General features: G+C 46.8%; 3 protein-coding genes and 1 pseudogene across 4 annotated transcripts; 1 reads left to right on the plus strand and 3 right to left on the minus strand.

The window, feature by feature from the left end:
* Positions 1 to 296: 296 nt before the first annotated feature.
* LOC136483519 (disease resistance protein RUN1-like) lies at positions 297 to 3,458 on the minus strand. Of its 2 annotated transcripts, none has more exons than XR_010765469.1 (2): positions 1,133 to 3,458; positions 297 to 1,010 (listed from the first exon to the last, which is right to left on the minus strand). XR_010765469.1 is itself a non-coding variant. In XM_066480602.1 (2 exons), coding segments are annotated over exons 1-2 (1,209 nt in total). In that variant the 5' UTR covers positions 2,685 to 3,458; the 3' UTR covers positions 1,365 to 1,377. The 2 variants fall into 2 exon arrangements, 1 of the variants encoding a protein (XP_066336699.1); XM_066480602.1 differs by lacking the exon at positions 297 to 1,010 and having other exon boundaries at positions 1,365 to 1,378; positions 1,477 to 3,458.
* On the minus strand, positions 3,067 to 3,723 carry LOC136479382 (disease resistance protein RGA2-like). The gene has a single exon (XM_066477265.1). The coding sequence runs from the start codon at positions 3,721 to 3,723 to the stop codon at positions 3,067 to 3,069; it is 657 nt and encodes a 218-aa protein (XP_066333362.1).
* Positions 3,724 to 3,737: 14 nt separating this feature from the next.
* Positions 3,738 to 5,868, minus strand: LOC136483518 (putative disease resistance protein RGA3; annotated as a pseudogene).
* Positions 5,869 to 9,090: 3,222 nt separating this feature from the next.
* Positions 9,091 to 9,474, plus strand: LOC136479383 (pentatricopeptide repeat-containing protein At1g80150, mitochondrial-like). The gene has a single exon (XM_066477266.1). It carries the CDS (start codon positions 9,091 to 9,093, stop codon positions 9,472 to 9,474), a length of 384 nt encoding a protein of 127 aa, XP_066333363.1.
* The last annotated feature ends 7,884 nt before the right edge of the window (positions 9,475 to 17,358 follow it).

Genomic DNA, 17,358 nt, shown 5'->3' on the forward strand with positions numbered 1-17,358 from the left:
TAGTGCTTAATGCTCTGTTAAAGTTTAGTCTTACAACTTTCTTGTCAAGCTATTGAAATTGTTTTGGCTGTCTGTTGTAAAAACATGATATGGCATTTTATTGCACATCTTTTTGCATATCACAGTTCTTCTCTGGTTTGGCGCTTGATGCTCTGTTAAATTTGAGTATGGAAACTTTCCTGTTAGGTTGTTATAAATTGTTATAGCTGTCAATTTTAGAATCATGTACGACAGTTCATCATCTTCGTATGTGCCAACCTCAGCCTTCAAACTTTCAAAGAAAAGGGAAAACATGACAATGACATTAATAAATATTCTTGATGTGATTTACTAAATGGCAAACCAAGTTTAGAGCTATTCTGGATATATTCATCATGTTGATATACTCTATTTGACTTATAATCACCTTGATTAATGCATTTCTTCGTGGCAAAACACTAAAACAGACCCCAAGGTTGATTCTCTGTATAGCTTTTGGGTTGCTCACTTTACATATAAATCTGTTGACTTTTCTCCACAAGAGCAAATTAGTAGCTCTGAAAGATACAACTGAACTAGTTTGCAATTATTTAAAATTAAACCATACTCAAATTGTAACTGCTCGTGGTACTTGCAGATTCAAACGGCATAATAATCTTTCGCTGAACATAATAACTGATTAAAAATTCCTTTTCATTAATTAGCTTCAGGTTACATTGAAAAAAAAGTAGCTTCACAGCATGCAAAATAACAGAGACTCTAGCAACTAGTAGTACACAACTGATGAACTGAAGCATATTAATAGCAGCAGAAATTTTCCAACAAAACATTGCAAAGCATTTCCATAGCACTTCGGATTTATCTCCGTTCATGTACCTTGCATCATTAGAAAAGGCCTGACACTCTATCTTGAAGACAGCTCACAACCTGATGTGACCAAGCCATGTACTTTACAAAAGCACAATGAGCTTGAACTATCGTACTGCACGCCTCCACAGTCAAATGAATCAATACAAATACGCCTGGTGTACCTGAAATCAGAGTTCAAATTAACCTCGCACATGCATCTGCTGTGAGTTTGGTGTTTGTCAGGTGGTGCTTGGACCCTTTTGTGTGTCAGAAAAAAGGAAGCACAATGAAACTGGAGAATTACCTTTTTCAAAAGTGCTTTTGCTTGCATTGTCAGTTGACGCTGTTAGTATGCATGCTTGAGTACTAACAACAATGGTGTTGAGAAATATATAATACCTCAGAATTCTGGGTGCAAATCAATACAACTGGAGTTTGGATACCCATAACACTGTAAGAGTGTTCACATATGCACAATGCAGACATCAGAGAGCACACACCCAAAGCAAACTGTATCACTAAACTTGAACCGAATGTAGACCTTGAACATCTGCAATGAACAAATCATAATAATGTGGATGAGGAATTAGATTGGCCAGTGAACTGCACAAGTAAAGGGCACCAATCTTCAGAGTCTAACGAACTCACCAGTCGAAGTCCAAGTGATAATGGCCTGCGCCTAGCCCAATATTCAGATGAGGGATGTGGGAGATGAGGTGCCAGTCCTTCCCGTTCCTTCTCTCACAGCGCCTCACCATATCATCAGGGCAGCCATCGATCTCCAGTGTCTGCAGAGCAGTAAGGTCTTTAATCCACTCTGACAAGGATCTAATGCCCGGGCAGTCCATGATCGTAAGCTCTTCAAGGGACGTGAGGCAGCACATTGATTCAGGAACGGAAGTCAGGCCCGGCAACCACCATAGCACCAATTTACTTAGAGAGTGGAGTTCCCCCAGCGATTTGGGCAGTTGGCCAAGTTCCCTGCAGTATGCAATTCCCAGCTTCTGGAGGGAGGTGAGGTGCCCCAATGATTGCGGAAGGCAAGTTAGGCTGTGCGACTGACTAATTGTGAGTACACGTAGAGAACGAAGTTCCCCCAGCGATTCGGGCAATTGGCCAAGTGCCTCGCAGTATGTTATTTTGAGCTCCTGGAGGGAGGTGAGGTGCCCCAGTGATTGGGGAAGGCACCTGAGGCTCCGTAACTGCCAAATCTTGAATATGCGTAGAGAATGAAGTTCCCCAACACATTCGGGAAGTTGGGCAAATGCATCGCTGTATTCGATTCGGAGCTCCTGGAGGGAGGTGAGGTGCCCCAATGATTGTGGAAGGCTGCTCAGCCTGGGTAATCCCTTGATGTCTAGCTTTTGTAGAGAGCAGAGTTCTCCGAGACATTCTGGCAGCTGGTGGAAGTCACGACAACCTAATATTTGGAGATCCGTGAGTGAGGTGAGCTGCCTGAATGATTGGGTGTGGCTACTTATGCCGTCACAAATACGTATCACTAGAGTCTGCAGAGACGGAGAGCAGAGGTCATCCACCCACCTACTGTTAGAAATATCCAGTGCTTTGAGGGCCCTGAGTGGCTGCATTGATGGTGCAGGGCTCAAACTACCGCAGTCGAAAAAGCTCATCGTTTCCAGGTAACGGAGTTCCCCCAGCCACTCGGGAAGCATACAGAGAGATCTGCAGAATGAGATGCGCAGAGTTCGGAGGGATGCGAGACTCCGCACGCTCTCTGGCAGCTCGATTAGGCCATCGCACGACCTAATCGCTAAGGACTCCAGTGCCGTCAAATGTTGCAGCAGCTCCCATCGACACCCAGATCCGTACGATGCTGCTCCTGGTGGTGGTGCCATATCATTTAGTTTAAGTTCCTTTAGGCAGCTAAAAGTAAAAGAAGGCAATCCTGCACCACTGGAAGGCAGTCCCAACAGCTGCAAGTTGCTCCACCCCAAACTCTAAGTCATTCAGCGACGACGGAAAGCATGGCATCACCATCAGTTTGGGACACCTTGATATAGCTAGAACGGATAGATGATTACCAATCTGCACTTGTCCTCCTTCCACATCAGCCATGCCCCCCTCTGTTACCATCCATACCACGCCCAAACTTGGCATTCCACCCATGATGAATAACTTCAGCAGCGAAGGAAATGGACCTCCGCTTATGCTTTTAAGAGCAGGCATTCCACTGAGCATAAGCTTCTCCAAACAAGGAAACTCCGGTAGCCCCTCCAGTCACTCCAATTTTGGGAAATCTGATAATTCCATCTCGCACAACAGCCGGAAGCGAAACATCCTCATCCACTGCGGGGATTCCTGACCAGAATACCGGACAATTTTGAGGTTTTCAATTCCAGGCGGTGGTTCCAACCCGTCCAGATGACTTTCAGAGTTCACCCCCACATCACTTGCAAAAATAAGTGTCAGGCTCTGTAAGTTTGTCTTCTGCTTCAAACATTCCTTGTGTGCAACATCTGGGTCCATACAATGTCTAATACCATGGATAGTTAGTTCCCTGCTAATCTTATTAATGTTTTCAAGCTCTGAGATATGTGCATAATTTTCATCATCCTCCCCCATAACAAATAATCCCAGCGTTTCAAGTCGAGTAATTTGACCAATCCCTTTTGGAATCCCTTGTAACTTTCCACATCCTTGCAGGTTCAGAACAACAAGCTTCTTCAAGTTCCCTATGCCTTCAGGCAACTCTATCAACTTGGAACACCAATGAAGGTCCAAACACTCTAGGTTTTCTAGTGCCGTGATACTTGATGGTAGCCTCTCAAGTTTGGTATTGCCTAGTCTCAATACTCTTAGCCTTTTATTCCTGCTGATAGAGCTTGGTAAAGTTGCAAACTTATCACAACCAAAAAGGTCTATGCTAGAAATCATGACACAGTTGCCAATAGAATCTGGCAAACTTGTTAGGTGCTAACAGTATGACAAGTTCACCACTCTCAACTTCTGCAGCTTACCAATGGATTCAGGTAACTTGACAAGATTACTTGACGTTACATGAAGAGCTTGCAGACTCCAGATTTCTGAAATAACCTCAGGAAGTGGTTCAAAGCTCAATCCTGAAATGCTAAGGTACCTTAAATTTTTGGTCTGTAGTATGGCTGTGAGCGCTGATGGATGCACATTTTCCACAGTGATACTGCGCAAGTGTTTTGCTTTCTTCAATGACTTCCCAAATATGAAATCATCGTCTTCAGCAATATACATAGCACGTGCCTTTCTAAATGTATTTTTTGGGGGAAGATGTCTTGTATGTTCTGTTATCGAAAAATACCGGCAGATCTTCGTGAAATCGACTGCCTTCTTCGGTACAACAAGTGAAATTTCATCACCCAAAATGGATCTGGCAAGATCATGCACCAAATCATGCATCTTACATTTAACTTTCTCATCATTTCCTTCCTTCACATCTTGTATAAAGTACATTTGCACAAGTTGATTAAAGTAATCATTGCCAATAATTTCCAGGTCCTTGACAACATCTTCCATGACCATATCAAGAGAAATCCATTGGTCAATCAATTGGTCTTTATCAATCCAGTAACCTTTAGGAAAAATTGAACATATAGTGAAACACTGCTTTAGATGGAATGGCATATTAAAATAGCTAAGCCACAAGCAGGCAGATACTTGACGTTCTCTACCCTCAACATCTAATAAATTACTCTCTTTTATGGCTTGCCATTGTTCTAATCGTTTCTTGACGCGGAGGACCCCTGCAAGAACTTTAATTGCTAGTGGCACCCCAACGCACTTGTTCACAATCTCTTTCCCAACTTCTTGAAATTCAGAGTCCAAATCTTTCACAGCATTTACAAAACTTTGCTGAAATAATTGCCAGCTGTAATCCTCAGATAAGGATGGCAAGTTGATCAGTGTTGTAGATTCAACTGTGTCAGCAACATTTCTACTACGAGTAGTGAGTAGAATCTTGCTTTCTGGTGAACCATTCTTCACAAGTACCATGAATTCTCCCCATTTATTACGGTTTTCGTTCCAAACATCATCCAATACAAGCAAGAACCTTTTGTTGGTCAACTTGTCTATGATTTTGATGGCCATATTCGTCTCGGAAAGGCCTTCAGAATTCTCACCTGGAATAGCATCAAATAGCTTCTTGATCATTTTTTTAACATCAAATTCCTGAGACACATGAACCCATAGTCTAACAGTAAAATGACTCTTTATAGTTTTTATATCGTTGAAAACCAACTGAGCTAGGGTAGTTTTCCCAGAGCCACCAAGTCCAACTATAGAAACTATATTGATTCTCTGTTAGTCATCTGTCTCTAGCAGCTTAGATATTGTTTGGTGCATCTCTTGGTCTCTTCCAATTACTGATGACCCATCCACGAAAGGCAATGATTGATAATTCACAGTTGTCATGTTTATATTGCTAACAGGATCATGGCCAACGACTGAATTCAAAACATTTATTTGCTTTGCAATGTCATCAAAGGTCTTCTTGATTTTCTTGATCTTTTTGGCAGCCTTGCACTGAAATACAAATGATTTTGGTTTTGTGTGCAGGTATCTGGACACAAAACCACCATCACCATCAGCTTCATACTTTTCAGCCTTCAGTTTGAACTCGTCTACAATATCATCAATATTGTAAGCAGCTTCTTTCAACTTTTCGAGCAATTGGTCATCAACCAAAGCTCTGTCTCCTGCTGCTTCCAGCCGGTTATTGATCCCCTGAGCTAGACGTTTAAGGTCCAGGAGGTCCTGTTTCACGCCCACTATAGAGCTGTACTCTTTGATGACCAGTGGAGCTAACTTGTTGCCCACAAGGTTCAACGTTCCAGATACTAATGCCTTCACTATAGCAGCTTCCATACCAACCAGATTTCCTATAAATAAATTGAATTTTGGAAATAAGCAGGCGTTTTGTAAAGCAAAAGAGAGTGGTATGCATAGTCCTAGTATTACTTTCTTGTGCAATGATCTTTTTAAGAAAATATGTTGAAAGAGTACTTATTCTGCTATTGATAAGTTCATGCAAATGCTAGTCTGACCCGTTCTGAATACCTTTCTCTTGCGTCATTAAGCTGATACGGCACCCTTCCAAGTTTTCCCCGCCACTTGTTTGAATCAATGTCAACACCATAACAGTGATGAAATAAACAAATGCAATACCAAGGACGCAAGCAGGATCTTGGCGTCGGAGGAGATCAGACTCAATAATGGATGTTTTACTGTGAGGGCACGCATTATTGCATCTCTTAGACTTGGCAAAAATCAAATGAAAGCATTGAGGAAGTCATTAATTCGATGACGACGCATGACACCGAAATAAGAGCCAAGAGGTACAGCTAGTGATTAGTGACAGCCACCAAACCCGCAAGGCAGAGCAACGATGAGAAGGGACGTCGAGAGCGCATGCGTTCTGGCCAGGATTTACATTACCAGCGATATTTCCAACCGGAGATACTAGCATTTCTCGACATGAAAATTCTCTTTGGATAATGTGATCACAAAATTTATGAGCAGCCTGGGCACATGTCAGCCCATGCGCTCGAACCGTCCCACTCCCAAGTCCCAACTATAGATGATTATCAAAGTCCCCAAAAAAAATGTAGACGATTATCAGGCCGCCCTCGACGGCCCTCCGGTGTCGCGTTCCCTCCTCGGCTCCTCGCCGCATCGCCTAGAGCGCTGTCCCTCTTCTAGGAGATGGCCGGCCATGGCCAGCGCCTACCCTTCACTGTGCTCAAGTGTAGCCGTCCACTACTATAGAATTGATAATCACCGCTGTCATTTTCACCGTTCGTATTACGAACCGTTAGTGAAATGATTCTCCACCACTTTGTATTACGAACTGTTGGTGAAAATGGAGGCGATTATCACCATCGGCTGGTAACACGAACTGACTGTGATAACCTATCGTTACAGCCGGTTTGAGTTACCAACCGGCGGTGATGGCGACCCATTTTTCACCGACGCTTTGTGTTATGAACCGACGGTAAAAATCACTTTCACCAACGGTCGGACTTATGTTGCAGTACAATAAAATTCATAATTTTTTCGAACAATATCGGATGAAAATAAATTTTATATCAAAGTTGTAGATCTCGACGAGATCTACAACTTCGTAGTTGATGACTCTTTTATTTGAAATCTACGGTCCCAGAATTCTATTTGAAGCTCTCATATTTTAATTTTTTTTTGAATTGTACAAACAACGTCAGATGAAAAAATGATCAGAAGCAAAGTTGTAGATTTCGATGTGATCTACAACTTTATAGTTGACGACTTTTTCATTTGAAATAATTTAGAGTCTTAAATTTGTATTTGAAGTTCTATTTTGAAATTCAAAATTTTCAAACGATCTCTAATGGAAAATCGACCAAGACCAAAGTTGTAGATCTCGATGAGAATTACAATTTTGTAGTTGATGACTTTTTCATTTGAAATCATTTGAAGTCTCAAAAGTATAGTTGAAGTTCTCACACTTTTAAATTCAAATTGTTCAGACGACCTCAGCGAAACGACCAACATCAGGGTTGTAGATATCGATAAGAACAATTTTTTAGTTGATGGCTTTGTCATCTGAAGTCATTTAGGGTTCTAAATATTCATTTCAAAACCATGAGAAGTGAATACTAGAAGACTGAATATGCCATATAGACAAATGGACGGGTAGAGTGGTTAGAGCAGCTACTCGTGAGGATAGAGGTCTCATGTTCGAATTCCACCACTGCAAAACTTATGGATTTACACGTGAAAAAGTGTAGGACTTGTGATTAGCGACGCGTGACCATGCGGCACGCTGGCGGGGCCTTCTCGGGATTAAATAAAAAAATTTAGCTATTTTTTGACTCAATTTTGGAATTTCTAGAAATCTTAATCACCGCTGGCGGATAACACGAACCGGTGGTGATAGACCAACCGGCGGTGATGACTATTTTTATCACCAACGACTTTCACTTTCACTACCGAGGGCTAAACCGACGGTGATGAGGGGTCAGGTTAAACATCTGCGCGGGCACCCGGACAGTTTGATTTCTACGAAACTTGTGGATTTACACGCGAAAAAAGTGCAAGACTTGTGATTAGCGACGCGTGACCGTGCGATAGGCTGGTGGGACCTTCTCGGGATTAAATAAAAAAAATTTAGCTATTTTTTGACTTAATTTTGGAATTTCTGGAAATCCTAATCACCGCCGGCTAGTAACACGAACCGGTGGTGATAGACCAACCGGTGGTGATGACTATTTTTATCACCAACGACTTTCACTGCCAAGACCCAAACCGGCGGTGATGAGGGGTCAGGCTAAACATCTGCACGCGGACAGTTTGATTTCCCAAAGAACTGGACGGATCTGTGGACGTGGTGTTGTCTCCACTGTCGACTCACGAGCCATGGTAAATGTTCTTTGATCTAGGTGTCGATTCCTTAAGCCAGTTGATGTTTAAGTGGAGGTTCTGTTGTGGCTAGTGTTTGAACTCTGCTAAAGCGCTATATATTCGACGCTTACCCCTGCCGTGGCTACAGTGCAGCAGCAGGGGAGCCCTTTCGGCGCCTGCCCTTGCCGTGCATATAGGGAAGGCAGGAGATTACTTTACAATTCTTCCCCTAATCCTGCTGCTAACCCTAGAACCTCCACCATGCCGATCATCTTCATCACCTTATTACACGAGATGTCGTCCAGCTCAATGCCGTACTTCTCCGGCCCCTCCTCAAACAGACACAGAGCCTCATCAAACATCTGTGCTCGCAGCAGCACCTTCATGGTGGCATTGAGCGATTTGGTGGTGCGCGGGCACCCGTACATACCCATCTCCTAGAAAGTCCGCAGTGCATGACCCGACATCCTAGCCTTCCCGTACAGGCCGATGATCCTGACCACGAACCCCTCCCACCTCCCGTGGGACAGAGCCTTGTGCTGCTCGAGGATCTCCTCGACGAGGTCATTCCACTGAGCACCTACCAGGCGCCCCACCACGTCCTCGAACACGAAGTGGTTCTCCACCAGGAGTTGGTTTTGCGCATTGACCCTGAACAACTAGTATAGCCGCTCCGGGTCCCGCTCATGCTTGATCCTGACTAGCACCAGTTGCTGCTGCTCCCCCTCCCCCGTAGCCGCCGTAGCCGAGGAGAAGGCGAAGGAGGAGGAGGAGTAGTAGCCGGTGCTGGTCAGGATCAAGCATGAGCGGGACCCAGAGCAGCTGTACCAGCTGTTCAGGGCCAATGCGCAAAACCGCCTCCTGGTGGAGAACCGCTTCATGTTCGAGGACATGGTGGGGCGCCTGTTGAGTGCTCGGTGGAATGACCTCATCGAGGAGATCCTCGAGCAGCACAAGGTGCTACCCCAGGGGAGGTGGGAGGGGTTCGTGGTAAGGATCATCGGCCTGTACGGGAAAGCCGGGATGCTAGGTCACGCGCTGCGGACTTTCAAGGAGATGGGTATGTATGGGTGCCCGTGCACCGCCAAGTCGCTCAATGCCACCATGAAGGTGCTGCTACGAGCACAGATGTTTGATGAGGCTCTGTGTCTGTTTGAGGAGGGACTGGAGAAGTACGGCGTTGAGCTAGACGACATCTCATGTAATACAGTGATGAAGATGACCGGCATAGTGGAGGTTCTAGGGTTAGCAGTAGTATTAGGGGAAGAATTGTAAAGTAATCTGCTACCCTCTCTGTACGCGTGGCAGGGGCAGGCGGCGAAAGGGCTCCCCTGCTGCTGCACTATAGCCACGACAGGGGCAGGCGGCGAAAGGCTACCCTATCGCACTGTAGCCACAACAGGGGCATGCGCCAAAGCCAGTTCTGCTATCATATCTAGTCACCATAGCAGCTTGACAGCCTGGCTTGTCTGTGTACTAGGATTAGATGGGTAGAGTTGTATATGTAGCTTTCCACTGCAACTCAGTAAAGTGAGCGAGTTTAGTTTTGCCATCTCCTCTGTAGAGCTTCGGGCAACGCTGGTGCTTGTGTGTTGTGTGTGTGTGTGTGCGCGCTCTGTTCTCCGTCCCTTCTTCTATCTCTAGCCATAGTGTGTGGTCGGCAACACCAGTGAGCGGTCGGCTCACCCGTGCGGGAGATCCAGGGGCCAACAAGTGGTATCAAAGTCGTACAAGCACCATCGCTGAACTAACCGCTGGCGATGACGGACAGTTTGGAGATGGGCGACAGCAGCGGCGCTGCTATGGCTGCCCAACCACGACAGGAGGTCATCATGCGCATGGTACGGGAGGTCAGCGGCACTAGTTGGCCGACGCTGACTTGCACCAACTATGTTGAGTGGGTGGTGACCATGAAGGTCAAGCTCAGAGCCCGATGGCTCTAGAATGCCATTGACAAGGGCACCGACAAGGAAGAAAATGACATGTCAGCATTGGAGGCTATCCTCGCTGCTGTACCAGCGGAGTACAAGGAGCCGTTGGGGGTGAAAAACTCTACTAAGGAGGCATGGGAGGCCATTGTAGCGATGCATGTCGGCTCCGACCGCACAAAGAAGGCGACGGCCCAGTTGCTAAAGCAGGAGTACGCTAACCTCAAGTTCAAGGATGGTGAGTCGGTGGAGGACTTCTCCCTCTACCTGCAGTCGTTCATCAGCAAGCTGAGGAGCCACGGCGTCACCATCGACGAAGAAGAGGTGGTCTCCAAGTACCTCCACTCCGTGCCGGTGAAGTACATCCAGATCGCTCTCTACATAGAGACGATGCTGAACTTGTCCACCCTCACCATTGAGAAGTGGGCTGCCCAGAAGAAGTCTAGGGAAGCCTCCTCCAGCCGTGGTGGCGATGGCAAGCGCTGCGGCGAGGCTTTTTTGGAGAAGAAGAAGAAGAAGGTCGATCCCAACGCCTGCCAGCGCTGTGGGAAGACGGGCCATTGGGCAAAGAAGTGCCCAAATCACAAATAGGAGAAGAAGGTTGAGGCTCATTTAGCGTAGGCTGATGAGGATGATGAGGCCACTCTCCTGATGGTGACGTTCTGTGCACTACACGATGTTGAGGCCAAGGAGAAGGGAGAGGTGACAGTGGTGGAAGGGCACGACAAGGCTCTGAAGGCTATCAACCTCGACGAACCACGCGCCCAAGTCTAGCTCAGATGTGTGGGTGGCGAGCAGGAGCAGCGATGGTACCTGGACTTTGGCACCAGCAACCACATGACGGGCTCCAAGGAAGCCTTCTCCGAGCTCGACGGCAATGAGATCGGCACAGTGAAGCTCGATGATGGCTCAAGGGTGGCGATCTAAGGGCGCGACACTATCATCTTTAGGTGCCAGAACGGTGAGCACCGTGCGTTGACGGATGTGTACTACATCCCACAGCTGTGTTAAAGCATCATCAACATCGGGCAGCTAGATGAGCGTGGATGCAAGGTACTGATCGAGAGCGGGATTCTGAAGATTCAGGATCGGGAGCGGCGTCTTCTCGTGAAGGTAAAACGCTCATGTAATCGATTGTACCTGCTTGACTTGAAGGTGGAGCTGCCGATGTGCCTAGCAGCATGGCACATCGAGGAGCCGTGGCTGTGGCATGCCCGGTTTGGCCATCTCAGCTTCGACGCATTCGGTCGGCTAGAGAAGATGGTCCGAGGGCTACCCCACATCAACCATGCAGGCGAGCTGTGTGACAGCTGCCTAGCCAGGAAGCAAAGGAGGCTGTCGTTCCCAAAGGTGGCCAAGTATCATGCGACAGACGCTCTTGAGCTCATCCATGGCGATCTCTGCGGGCCAATCATGCCAGCCACAAACGGTGGTCGACGGTACTTTCTCCTGCTCATGGATGATTGAAGTCGCTATATGTGGCTGCAACTCCTGACGAGCAAGGACAAGGCGGTGGAGGCAATCAAGAAGTTCAAGGCGCGCGCGTGGAGGCAAAGAGCGGCAAGAAGCTGTGCGTGTTGTGGACTGATCACGGTGGCGAATTCACTTCGGTGGAGTTCGCTGCGTACTGCACGGATCAGGGTGTGGTGCGACACCACACCATGCCGTACTCGCCATAGAAGAATGGCATGGTGGAGCGGTGGAACCAAATGGTGGTCGGCATGGCTCGATCCATGATGAAGGCCAAGAGCAAGCAAGCAAGGTTCTAGGGTGAGGCGGTGACCACGGCGGTGTTCATCCTCAACCATGCGCCCACAAAGGCCCTGAAGGGCGTGACGCTGTTCGAAGCTTAGTATGGGCGCAAGCCAAGCGTGTCCTTCCTCCAGACATTCGGCTACATCGGCCATGTCAAGAAGACGAAGTCGGTCCTCACCAAGCTAGAGGACAGGAGCACACCGATGCTGCTCTTGGGCTACGAGGAAGGTACCAAGGCGTACCGGCTCTATGACCCACGTGGAGGCAAGGTCATTGTCTCGGGCGATGACATGTTCGACGAGAAGGCGGCCTAGGACTAGGATAGTTCGGGCATAGGGGAAGCTAGCGGCTTCACCAACACCTTCGTCATCGAGCACTTGGTCATCCACGGTGGTGGAGACGCTGGAGAGGAGGTGCCGACCACTCCAGCAACAGAGCTGAGCACTCATAGGGTGGTGCCGAGCACTCCAGGAGGGGTGCCATGCGGTCCTACAGTGGTGCCAAGCACTCTAGGAGTGGTGTTGAGTGGTCCTGCAGTGGTGCCAACCAGTCCAGGACAGGTGCCGAACGCTCCCGTAGCGAAGCCGAGAGGTCTTTGTAGTGGTGCCGACCACTCCAAGACTGGTGCCGAGCACTCCTACAGTGGTGCCAACCACTCTAGGAGTGGTGACGAGCGGTCCAGGTGTAGTACCGAGCACTACAGCTAGGGTGCCGAGCACTCCAGGTGCTGTGCCGACCACTCCTGCGGAACAGGGGACTCCATCGATGCCGATCTAGTTCGCCTCACCTCCAAGCGACATCACCGTGTTCATGGATGCCTTCCACGATGGTGAGGAGGTGCGGTTCCGCAGGCTAGATGACATCGTCGGCGGCACAGGGTCCTTAGGCTTGGCGGGTCGGCTGCTCAATGACCCAGAGCTGCTTCTCATCAGTGCAGAGGAACCACCCACGTTCATGCTGGCCGAGCATGATGCAAATTGGTGATGGACGATGCTAGAGGAGATGAAGGCAATCGAGGAAAACAAGACTTGGGAGCTCGTCGATCCACCTCCAGGATGTACATGGTCAAGTGGGATGAGCGCTCAGCAATTGTCAAGCATAAGGCGCGCCTCGTCATTCGAGGCTTTGTCCACCGCAAGGGCATCGACTTCGATGAAGTCTTTGTGCCGGTAGCGCGCATAGAGTCTATCCGACTGCTGCTTGCTTTGGTAGCAGCGAAGGAGTGGCACATCCATCACCTGGACGTAAAATCAGCCTTCCTCAACGATGAGCTGGTGGAGACGGTCTTCATCAGGCAATCTCTAGGTTTTGCCGTCAAGGGAGTGGAGCACAGGGTGCTCCAATTACGCAAGGCGCTCTACGGGCTACGACAGGCCCCACGAGCGTGGAACACCAAGCTTGACGCCACGCTGGGTGAGTTTGGGTTCACACGGTGCACAACCGAGCACGCGCTCTACACACGACGATGGGGGAAGGAGGAACTCCTTGTCGGCATGTATGTGGACGACTTGATCATCACTAGCGCGCGTGCGGAGGACATCGACAACTTCAAGCGTGAGATGGTGGCTCATTTTTGAATGAGCGATCTCAGCACGCTCTCCTACTATCTCGGCATCGAGGTGAGACAGGGGAAGGAGGCACTCACGCTCGGTCAGAGCACGTACGCCTCGAAGCTATTGGAGTGGAGTGGCATGGCTGAGTGCAAGCCGTGCGTGACTCCAATGGAGGAGCGTCTGAAGCTGATGAAGGTTAGTACCACGGCGAAAGGTAGATGCAACACTCTACCGGAGCATCATCGGCGATCTGCTCTACCTAGTCCACACGAGGCTGGACATTGTGTTCACCGTGGGCTACGTCAGCCGCTTCATGGAGGACCCCCAAGAGGATTACTGGGCTGTGGTGAAGCGGTTGCTGTGCTACGTCAAGGGGATGGTGGATCAGGTGATCATCTTTCCCAAGATCGGCGGAAGTAGGCTGTAGCTCATGGTGTTCAGTGATGCAGACATGGTGGGGGACATCGACGGACGGCGGAGCACCTCTGGCATGCTCGTCTTCCTTGGGTCGGCTCCAATATCATGGCTGTCGCTGAAACAGAAGGTGGTGGCGCTGTCCACATGCGAGGCAGAGTATGTGGCGGCGGCCACAGCGGCGTGCCAAGCTGTGTGGCTACGCCGGCTGCTAGGCGAGCTGACCGGTGTGGAAGCTCACCCACTAGCACTGATGGTGGATAACCAACCCGTCATCGCCCTCGCGAAGAATCCGGTTCTCCTCGACTGGAGCAAGCACATCGACGTCAAGTTCTACTTCCTCAGGGACTGTGTCGATGGAGGGCAGATCGTCATCGAGTTCGTTGAAACTGGTCGGCAACTCGCGGACGTCCTCACCAAGCCACTCGGCCGTCTTGTGCTCACGGAGCTGAAGAAGATGATCGACATGGTGGAGGTTCTAGGGTTAGCAACAGAATTAGGGGAAGAATTGTAAAGTAATCTGCTACCCTCCTTGTACGCGCGGCAGGGGCATGCGCCGAAAGGGCTCCCCTGCTGCTGCACTGTAGCCGCGAAAGGGACAGGCACAGAAAGGCTTCCCTGTTGCACTGTAGCCACAACAGGGGCAGTCGCCAAAGGCAGCCCTGCTATCACATCTAGTCACTGTAGCATCATGACAACCTGACATGTCTGTGTACTAGGATTAAATGGATAGAGTTGTATATATAGCTTCCCACTGCAACTCAGTAAAGCGAGCGAGTTCAGTTTTGCCATCTCCTCTGCAGAGCTCTGACCAACGCTGGTGCTTATGCTGTGTGTGCGTGCGCGATCTGTTCTCCCTCCCTTCTTCTACCCCTAGCCATAGTGTGTGGTCGGCAACGCCGGTGAGCGGTCGGCTCACCTGTGCGGGAGATCCAGGGGCCAACATATAATCTGTCATTATGTGGCCGTTATATATGTTATCGGAATTAAGTACACATTGCTGGACCACTGATTGGGAACTAGTGAAATTATACAAATCTCTTTAGGAGTCAAGTGCTCATTGGTGTCATTCAGGTATTGTGCCCAACCTGAGAAGTAAAACTGATGGATTCCCTTCTGAATTCAGTTCAGCTACAATGGGGATTTTTGCTGCAACTCAGCTGTACACTAGATATACCATTTCAACCATACGAAACTACAACTCTAAAAAAGAACGTATAATTGGCTATTTGAGAATGTGCCTGTTGGATAGTTTTTTTTTCTCAAATGGGCAGCAAAAGGTATACCGTTTTAGCACTTGTTTTCTTATTTCGGCCTGTCAGACAGTGACTGTCCAGTTTTAGGTACAATGCTATCACCCACTTCCACCAGTTCTAAATTATGTCATCATACAACAGTAGTGGTAGTGGTTTGTAATATCATCATTTATAGCTTCCATTTTGTTCTATTTTCTCCACTTGATATGTTTGTTTTTGTTGCTAATTCAAATATCCAATTTCTGAATTTTTATTACCTAATAAACCTTTTCCTTATAGGTGCTATTTTGAATACTGATGGAGCCTTACGATTCCCTGTGTTCCATAGAGATCATGCATTGGTGCCTTCATCTATCCAATCAGCAAACATGAGAATGGAGGGTTTCTGTCATTTGGAACATATATTCGAGATGAAAAACTTATGTTGACTAGATTGATCAGTTATGGCCATTTACCGTTCTATGCTATTCAACAGCTTGACATGACAGTCAATTGGATATGGCTTGAAGTTGATCCTTGTATCTATAGTACAACAATGACAATAGTTGATTCCTACAGATACATTTATTTTATCTCAGTATTTCATGCACTTGACAAGGCAGTGAGAACTACAATGCTAGCTAAAGGATATGCATGGGGAAAGCGCTAAGGACAAGATTTGCTCTGTTACAACTGGTGAACTGACAGACTGGAATGACTTACCAACAGTAGAGATGAAATTTGAAATGTATGCTGTGGTGCTATGAGAGAATGTGTTCTATGCAAATTCAGATGATGATATTTGCTTGACATTTCAGCCAGATGATGCCAATGTAAAGGGGGTTCAAATTTTGGGGAACAGAGCAATGAGATCATTTAGGGTTGTTTATGATATCCCAAGACATGATATTTGGCTTTCAAGCTGGTGCACGTTGACAGAACAAAGGTGAATAGCGCCCCCCACCCCCCAAAAAAATTAGTACTTTGTGCTTCATGGGGTAGCCCTTATTATTTTCGAGAATTTGTTATGAGGAAAGAACTCTTTATTATTGACCCAGCAGTTATGTACTTCGTAAAGATGCGGGCTTCTCTACTTTAGTGCTTAATGCTCTGTTAAAGTTTAGTCTCACAACTTTCCTGTCAAGCTATTAAAATTGTTTTTGCTGTCTATTTTAGAAACATGATATGGCATTTTATCGTACACCATTTTGCATGTCACAGTTCTTCTCTGGTTTCACGCTTGATACTCTGTTAAATTTGAGTATTGAAACTTTCCTGTTAGGTTGTTATAAATTGTTTTAGCTGTCAATTTTAGAAACACTGTACAACAGTTCATCATATACATATGTTCCAACTTCGGCATTATTTTTTATGGAACAACTTCAGCATTATTAGTGTTAAACCTTTCAAAGAAAAGTCAAAAACACAACAATGACATTAACAAATATTCTTGATGTGATTTACTAAATGGCAAACCAAGTTCAGAGTTATTCTGGATATATCCATCATGTTGACATACTCTATTTGACTTAGAAAGTTAGGATCATCTTCATTAATGCATTTCTTCATGGCAAAACACTAAAACAGAGGCCAATGTTGATGCTCCATATAGCTTTTTGGGTTGCTCCATAAATCTGTTGACTTGTCTCCACAAGAACAAATTAGTAGCTCTAAAAGATACGACTGAACTTTCTTACATCCATAGGCTCAAGTTCTTCATACGCTTCTTCCCCCACCGTTTTATGACAGCTTAATGATGCCCCGAAGATTTCATTGGGTCTCCAATATGCAATTATTTTAAGTTAAACCATACTCAAATTATTCAGATGTGTTTTCCTTCTTTTTTTACATCTCCATCCGCAGCAGTGCAATTACTAAAGCAAAACAATTGTAACTGCTCGTGGTACTTGAAGATTCAAACTGCATAATAATCTTTGCCTGAACATGATAACTGATTAAAATTCCTTTTCATTAAGTAGCTTCAGGTTCCTTTGAAAAAAAAGTAGCTTCACAGCATGCTCTTTTCTATGTCAATTTTGGGTGCTTAGCTTTGTACAAAATAACAAAGACTCTAACAACTAGTAGTACACATCTGATGAACTGAAGCATATTAATAGCAGCAGAAATTTTCCAACAAAACATTGCAAAACATTTCCCCAGTACTTTAGGAGTTCGGATTTATCTCCGTTCATGTACCTTGCATCATCATTAGAAAAGGCCTGACACTCTATCTTGAAGACACCGCACAACATGATGTGACTAAACCATGTACTT

The sequence above is a fragment of the Miscanthus floridulus genome, chromosome 9 (assembly GCF_019320115.1).
Source record: "Miscanthus floridulus cultivar M001 chromosome 9, ASM1932011v1, whole genome shotgun sequence".
NCBI classification, from domain to species: Eukaryota; Viridiplantae; Streptophyta; class Magnoliopsida; order Poales; family Poaceae; genus Miscanthus; species Miscanthus floridulus.